Consider the following 8265-nt stretch of genomic DNA (forward strand, 5'->3'; position numbering starts at 1 on the left):
CAGGAACCTATCAAAATTCAAATGATCTTTAATAGCCTGTGGTAGAGCATCCCACTCCGTAAAGTGTGCCAGCACGTCATCAACAAAAGGAGCGGCCTCAAACTCAATACTAACCGCATCCACCTCAGGCCTCAGAAACATGGGCCTTTGCCACCTATCATAAGTGCCAATATGTATGTTAGCTCTGTCAGCTGATCCACTATGATCCTCAACTTGAACTCGATCTACATCTCTATACCTATCACCATCCTGGCTTCTATCCTCAACTCAAGATCTATGAGAACCAACAGAAACATTTTGAGCTCTCTCCCTACTCTGTCCTTGAGGAAGTGCTATCTACTGCAAAGTATTAGACAACTGCTGCAGTACACCTGTCATCTGTTGTTGTAAGGCTGCCAGATTCCTAAATGTCTACATAGCCTCTCCATCAACATCAGCATCTCTAACTCCGGACCCGCCTGAACTGCCTGGACTACCAACAGAACTAAACTGTATCTCAGGTTCACCTTCCCTAGGTGGAGAAGTATGTCCTCTTCGGGTGTAGTGCATACCCGACACAAACATCCTATCATCAGCCATGATAGAAATATCAAATCAAATACTGACTACACTTCAAACCAAGCACTGACCAAACTAAGCCCAATTCCTGCACGCTGACAGGAAACCGCTTTGATACCACTGTAATAACCCTATTCCGGTTATGGCTTATCCAAATTAATTTATCACATCTATTTCTTTATCAAATCATAAGTTTGATATTTTGTCAAATAGTTTGCAAACAAACTCTCCAGTAGTGTGATTGAGAAAAGCAAATATATTTAATGCTCTTTGGTGTAGCCAAAAAGTATGTACCTTCCCTATTGTTTGTGCTTGATACCCTTTTTTCTTATGATGGATTTATATAAATTTTTGTGTCTTTTCCATATCATCTAAAATACTGAAACAATACTGTAATAGAGATGCGCAAACCAATATTTTTTCTCAATGAAACTGAACACCATAATTTTACTTTAAAATTCACAACCGACAAACTTGGAAGAATAGAATCTGTTTATATTAGCAGTAACAGAATGTCTATCTATAGCAGTTTCAATTATTTGTGAAACCTGTTGCTTGATTCTGCAATCCACATTGGCAGGCTGAATGCCGACTTGTCATAGAAATTCTACAGCAGGCCTGTAAATTAAATTGCAGACTTAAGGAATGAAATACTGATCCTCATAGGTGAATCGCAGGCCCAAATAAAAGATTGCAGGTCATAGTAACTTGAATGCAGGCCTCCCAAAACACACCTGCAATGGATATTAGGGTCTCCTAGCTGAGAATTATGAATTGCAGGTCCAAGACAAGATGTCGCCCAGCTTCTACAGAGATGAATTGGCTTAGGGATCGCCAATAATGCAAGTAACAACATAAACGCTGCCTTCCAGATGTAAATCAGTAAACAATAATGCCCAATTCGAGCCCTTCAAATGCAACAGCAAGTTGATAATAATCCCTCAGTGGATTCACTTCCCAGTTCCACAATATCACTTCCAGCAAAACAATCTCCTTATACACAGAGAACACAGTAGGAGAGAAATATAATCCAGATCACACAATTCACAATTCATCAATGGTAAAGTTCTCCTTAGCCACAATAAAACAATCGGAGATATATGACAAATCCACTATACTTCAGCAGTGGAATAAAACACTTCTCAAATACAGTGATGAACAGTAGAGAAGTTTGGCAATCTTAGCTATACCTCAATAGCTAAATCGCAAAAGAAATTCCAAACCCTTATACATCAACAAGGGCATATAATTATGAACCCAAGAAGAAGCCACAAAGGCAACAAAATCTAATATATAATCAAGCATGCTTTTTCCAATGAAATGAGCTCTCATTTATAATCCTTCGTTGGCCAAAATTTCCTAAAAAACTCCACTTCAGAAATTGTGGAAGTTTCCCAAAAGAACTCAACAGTAGAAACTTTCCAACACACTTTTTAGAAATGTCACTGAATGGTATTATTATAATAATATAAACAATATTATAATAATGCAACTTAATAATAAATAAGAGCTCGTGCAATTATTAACTTAATTTACCACAAGTGATGACCAACTGTCAAAGCCACCCACTGCATTGCCAAAATTAGCAACTACCAAAAATAGACCTACTAAAAAATAGTAAATCTACACCTAGGACCCCCAAAACACCCTACCAGCTCACAAGGGTCGCTATGATGAGCTAACTCCATCAACTGCATAGACTTGCCAAAAACAGGGACATTACAGAAACCCTCTGGAGTGCTGAATCTACCAACCACGATCTCGTAGAGCCTCATAATAGCTGTCAGTAAAGTTTCAGAAATGCCAATGTCTCTAAGGCCTTTGGAAAAGGGCCACTAGTGGGATGGAATCAAAGGCCTTACAAAAGTCCACAAAACAGCAGTAGGCTTTTGTCAAGCAGCGACAAGTCTCCTCAATAATAGCCTGCAGTGTTAGGATATGGTCAATGGTCGGATAGTCTGTTTGGAAACCAGCCTAACAAAGACTCTTGTCAATCTCTCTGGATAATATAATGTTCAGCGTTGTGGCATAAAGTTTAGCAAAGGTGTGCCCAATCATGATGGTCTTGTAATTGCCAAGGTCCTAAGCCACCTTTATCTTATGTATTGGATAGATCACGTGCCTCAACCAAGAATCAAGAAAGCCCATACACATCACCATGGTAAAGTGTGGGAAGGAAGGAGCCCAAGACCGAGATACCGAACTTGAAGAGATCAACCTAGAATCCCTCCTCGTCTGCCATCCTAATACATCTCATGGATCTCATGGCCTCGTAAATGTTGGAGGGAGTGAATAAGTGACAGTATGGGAGGTGAGCAAGTGGAGGTCAAGGGTGGAAAGTTGGGGGGTGGCGAGGGAGCAAGGTGTGCCAAAAACGCTTAGGGTTGTGGATAAGCGTGTCACAATAAGATTTGCACTGAGACGCAATGAACAACAATTTCTTGTAGCGAAGAAAACGATGGTAATAGAGACAACCAAGTATAAGAGGGGAGTGGGCAGCAAAAGAAAAACGTAAGGAATGGTGGAAGGTTTTACAGTCATCATACCACTAGTCTATAGGGCAAGTGCTCCGACATTTAGGACTAGGAGAGGAGGGAGTTGTGCGGAGAGGAATGGAGAGATGAGCCGACTCCCAAATTGCAGAAGCCAAAAGGTCGAACATGGAAGAAGCTTATCTATGATCAGTTAAGCGATTCGAGGGGAGGAGTCGTCTGAGATTGAAAAAGAAGAGGTCACGGTCACTCCCAGTGAAGTGGAAAAGGGTGCAGGGACGAGTCACAAAAGAGGGGAGATGAGCAAGTGAGGGAGGCGGGGAATGGGGGGAGAAGCGAATGACGAGGCTGAGGAGGGCATGATCAGCCAACGAGAGGTGGGAGATAGTGAAATTGTGGATGAAGGGGATTAAGGAAGCGCATGTAAGGTCATAGTCAACAACGCTCGCACAACCACAATGGGGCCACCAAGTAAAGAGCTTAGAGCCAAGGAAGCATGAGAGGCCGTTCAAAATAACTAGCTCAAAAGACTCACAAATCTAGATGAGGTGACAACCGTAGCAGGAGAGAGGCCCATGACAATCCTCAGAGAGGCGTTGGAGACCCATGTTGGTAGGATCCATCTCCATAGTGCAATTTGAGTCAAATCCGCAGTCATGAAGAGGAGTCTGGAGATCCCTAGCGAGTGCATTGAAGTCTCCTAAAAGGATAATATCATCCATAGCCGCGAACTTGGAGATGCAATCGTGCAAGTCCATAAAAGGGGCCCGTCCTCGACACTATGTAAGGCATAAGGCGAAGAGACTAGAAGAAAGTAGCAAACAAACATGAAGATATCGTTGTGATGATGACTCATATGACCAATGAGAATCTACATAAGAATTGGTTTATATTCAATCTTATGTGCATATTCTATCACGTAAGGATCCCCACTACAAGGATGGAGCAGCGAGGCTTTGTGAAGTAGCCCCAAGTGTGCCAACTTGGTGCAACCATTGAGAATCTTACTAGACTCACTAAGGTTGATGATGATGTTGACATACCTAGACATGGTGCACCTAGTGTGAGTGGCACTGTTTTGGGTTTAAATAATTTGAGCTTGCAATTACAGCAGCTGAAAATGCAATAAATGATATTTTTTGGTAATCCTTTCAATGATTGAAGAATTACAATGAAGATAGAAGACAACTACCATTCAAAAAATTGTCAAGTTTGTAATTATAATGATTTCATTTCAATCATGAACCTAGACATATATGATATGGCTAATTTGTATATTTCAAAACTATTAATTGGGATTTAATATTTATCTTTGGCATTTGGCATTGATCAATGATGAAATATCATACTATCAAATGATTTAATTCTGTATATATAGATATAGATATACGCACCTGAACCCAAGTACCCAAACCCCCCAATAATTGTCGTATCCACATATTGGATACTCATATCATATCCATATTAGTAACTTAGATTTTGAGAATAAAAAATTGATTTTAAATAGGCTAACGTGACTGCACTACTTCCCATTGCTAGTGTAACCTCGTTATTTTCCAAATCAGTTGATCGATTTCAATAAAATCGTCTACTTTTTATAACTTATATGTGAGGGAGTCAAAACCTTTCACTTCGGAAGGAGTCGCACCTTCTATAATCTAATCAATAGATTTGAGAATAAAAAAATATTTTTAAAAAACTAATGTGCCAACACTACTTCCCATTGCTAGTGTCACTTCATTATTTTCCACATTGGTTGATTGATTCATTTCTCTCTTCACAGTGAAATCATCTCCTTTCTAAAACTTATACGTTAGGGGGTCAAAACCTTTCACTTCGGAAGGAGTCAAATACTTTATATCTAATCACTGCTATAAGCTTTTAATGTAATCTTAATCAAATAATTTAATATGCTAGCATCTCCTAATTTGGTGCCACCTCTAAATCGCTTGAACTATAAAATAAGCTGCTACCAGGGTTTGTGGCAGGGGCTTGACATATCTATTATGAGATCTAGCAGAGGTATTAATACTTGTACAGATATTTAAGGGGTTCGTTACCCACTGTCTTTCATTAACCCTGCATGGGCTGTTTCACCCTCCCTATCCTTGAAGTCATTATGTGTAAACTGGCATCATAAAAGCGTTCTTGAAATACCAGGCTGATTACATCCTTTATTTTATCACCCGACTAGAGGTGTTCGGCCCTTTTTTTCCTTGATGTTGCTATGTTTAGATATTGGGCCATTATAGATGTGTTCTCGACATACCATGTCCACTGCCTCCTCTCCACCTATTTCAGATGCTGACCTGCAAACTGTCCTTTCAAAATATAGGTCTATAATTTATAAAGAGAAGCTATTGAAATTTATTCTTTTAGGTGCAGCTACCAGAGTTTTCTAATCCCCTTACTTATTATAGGTTACGCTTCTCCTCTTGTTGGAGCTGAGGTCCTAGTTCATTTGACCAACATCACGACGATGGGATGCAAGTTCATATCGCCAATTTCCATTCTACTTCAAATGATTCATCAGCTGTAAAAAAGAATCTAGGAAATGTACCCTGCTTACCCCTAGGCGTATACAGTTTAGTCCCTTTTGTCTAGGACATTCTACAAGGGCATAAGTAGATCTTCTATTGGTCCATTTCTGTAAACTGATGATGTCAACTTAATTCTACTTAGTAATTCACATAAGTGACTGCGGCGATCCAACCATTATGCCAGTTTCTAATCGAGGTCTCCATGAACTCATGGTTTACTTCACATCAATGTTTTGATATTACCTACGTTGACTTGCCTCTTTAAATTCGAAATTGATCCACGTTAAAGCTTGAGTCGGAATACTTAGGTCCATCGCCCTTGCTTATCATACATAAATGTATTTGTATGTTTCAACCTGTTTTAGTCACCGTGCACGCAAATTCATATCTAGATGTATTCCTCAATCCAAATCTGTTGCGTATTATAAAATTGTGTTTCTTTCTATTGACAAAAATGCAGCTAACTGACATTGCATTCGCAAACGTCAGAAATTCCGATATCTTGTCACAACTAGACAAATAGATAACCATAGCACATAAACAATATTACCCAGCATTCTAAACCTGTAAATAAGTAAACCTAGGGGAAGGTAAAATAATCGATCTCAAATCTCTGAAGAATTTCTTGAATTAGAGATTTGTGACTTGACAAAGGTAAGAAGAAGATTCTTACAAGAGAAATCAAATGGTCGCACTCTTCATGGGAAAGGAACCCTCTGTACACAAAGGCCCTGCAATACATAAAGAGGCATTTTTTATTCAAAAAATTGGAAAACCGCTCTAGCTATAGTAAAAGAAGGAAATTGATACCGAAACCGCAAAAAGCGCCACAATTTGGCAATTCTATTTAATTTGGACTTGATCTAAAAGATGGGATAATATGTGCCTGGGCTTCCATGAAATTTGTTCGACTCTGGTGGGATATACGACGGGCTCCTGTTTAGATGATTCGACGATTGTGTTTTTACCATTCAGAGATCCATTGTCCAATGTCCTAATAGCATGAACATTTAATGCCAACACTGCCCACGTAAATGCAATCCAGATCTCTTTCATTGTCCTGAAACTACAAAATTCTCGATATAGGGCTTGGGGATTCTGTTTCTGTTAGAAAGCTTCTCACGCGATCTTAACGGGGAGATACGCGAGAAGTTTCCATGAGTCCGCAGTTAGAGAATGAGTCTACATCGAGCTTACGAGCTGACTTGTTCGTCCCTCTTGTTCAAAGCAACTTGTCAGCCCCTTTTTTTTTTTAAAACTACTTGTACGATATTTCCAAATGAGGGCGTCTACATTAACTTTTTACACTAACAAGATTGTGCAAAATTGTTGTCCTATGATAAAGATTCAAATTAGGATGGATGATATAAAAAAGAATATAAAAAGTTCTAATTTTTTTCCTTTTCTCTGTTTTTTCTTTTCTAAAAAAAAATTATAGTATGCATTCATGTCATGCTAATATCACATCAACACTGACCAATCAAATCAAAGAACTTAAAAGACTATATGAAAGTACAAATGTTTATATTTTTTTCTAATTTTTTATTATTTTATAAATCACATTTTTCATTCATTCTATTGATTCATACTATTTTTGGTAAGGGAGAATTAATTTTCTTCAACAAAAATATAAATATTTTCTAACAAGTTTATCTTGTATTAATGAATGCATTAATTACAACTTTATCTTTGTGACAAGTTGATAAAAAAAAAAATTTCCAATCATTTTATCTTCCACCTCACACATGTCTAATCAATATTAATTCTCAATAGCTTGTATTTGAATTTCTATTTTTTTTAATTTTGATTCTTTAATGAAAGTAGTTAAATTATTACTATTGTTTTACTTTTGTTAAAATAAATTAAACAATATTATTTTTTAATTATATTTTATAATAGAGTTTGTAATATGTATAATTGATAAGTGTTACAATTTGTAAATTATATCATTTATTATTATTAATATTTTATATTTAAATAATTTATCATTTAGTTTAAATATATTTAAAACTTAAATATATATTTTAATATTAAATTAATAATTATATTTTACATTAAAAAAAATACTAAAAGAAATAATTCAATTCGAAAAGATATGTAAATTATTATTATTTTTTTATAAACTATGTATTAAAATTAAATAGTTATATTTTATTTCTTATTTATTCATCAACATCAAATTTATATGTATTACATCTATTTATTATTTACAAATATACATATTAAATTATATAGATATTATTTCATAATTAAAAATTACATAATTTTATGAAAAAAATGGAAATACAAAACATTAAATAGTAAACCTTCTCTAACTATGTAAAATTAAAAAATTAGTTTTACTTATAAAATATTTTTATATTTAAATACATTTCATTTTTTCTTTTATAGATGTGAGTTTTGGTGTAAAAATTAAATTCTTAATTTCATTAATTAAAATATAATATATTTTAATTTTTCATTATAACCATGACTTTATTTCGACTATTTGTTTTATTAAGAAAAATAGCTCTGTCTCTCTCTCCCTCTCCCTCTCCTTCCTTATGTTGGTATCACTCATATTTCCAAATGAGGGTGTCTACATTAACTTTTTACACTAACAAGATTGTGCAAAATTGTTGTTTTATGATAAAGATTCAAATTAGGAGGGGTGATATAAAAAAGAATATAAAAAA

The 8265-nt window shown here is 36.0% G+C and overlaps 1 protein-coding gene across 1 annotated transcript in view; it reads right to left on the reverse strand.

Moving 5' to 3' along the window:
- The window catches only part of LOC149567057 (putative prolyl 4-hydroxylase 4), a 50862-nt gene extending 44094 nt beyond the window's left edge, over positions 1 to 6768 (reverse strand). Inside the window, exons 1-2 of the mRNA XM_089820278.1 lie at positions 6477 to 6768; positions 6264 to 6321 (exon numbers count right to left, since the gene is read on the reverse strand). Of these exons, the coding sequence (XP_089676404.1) occupies positions 6264 to 6321; positions 6477 to 6646 (228 nt within the window). The 5' untranslated portion in view covers positions 6647 to 6768. The remainder of the gene's footprint in view (positions 1 to 6263; positions 6322 to 6476) is intronic.
- Positions 6769 to 8265: the final 1497 nt, after the last annotated feature.

Source organism: Cupressus sempervirens, chromosome 3 (genome assembly GCF_028749045.1).
Source record: "Cupressus sempervirens isolate cs-2001-9-10 chromosome 3, ASM2874904v1, whole genome shotgun sequence".
Classification (NCBI taxonomy): Eukaryota; Viridiplantae; Streptophyta; class Pinopsida; order Cupressales; family Cupressaceae; genus Cupressus; species Cupressus sempervirens.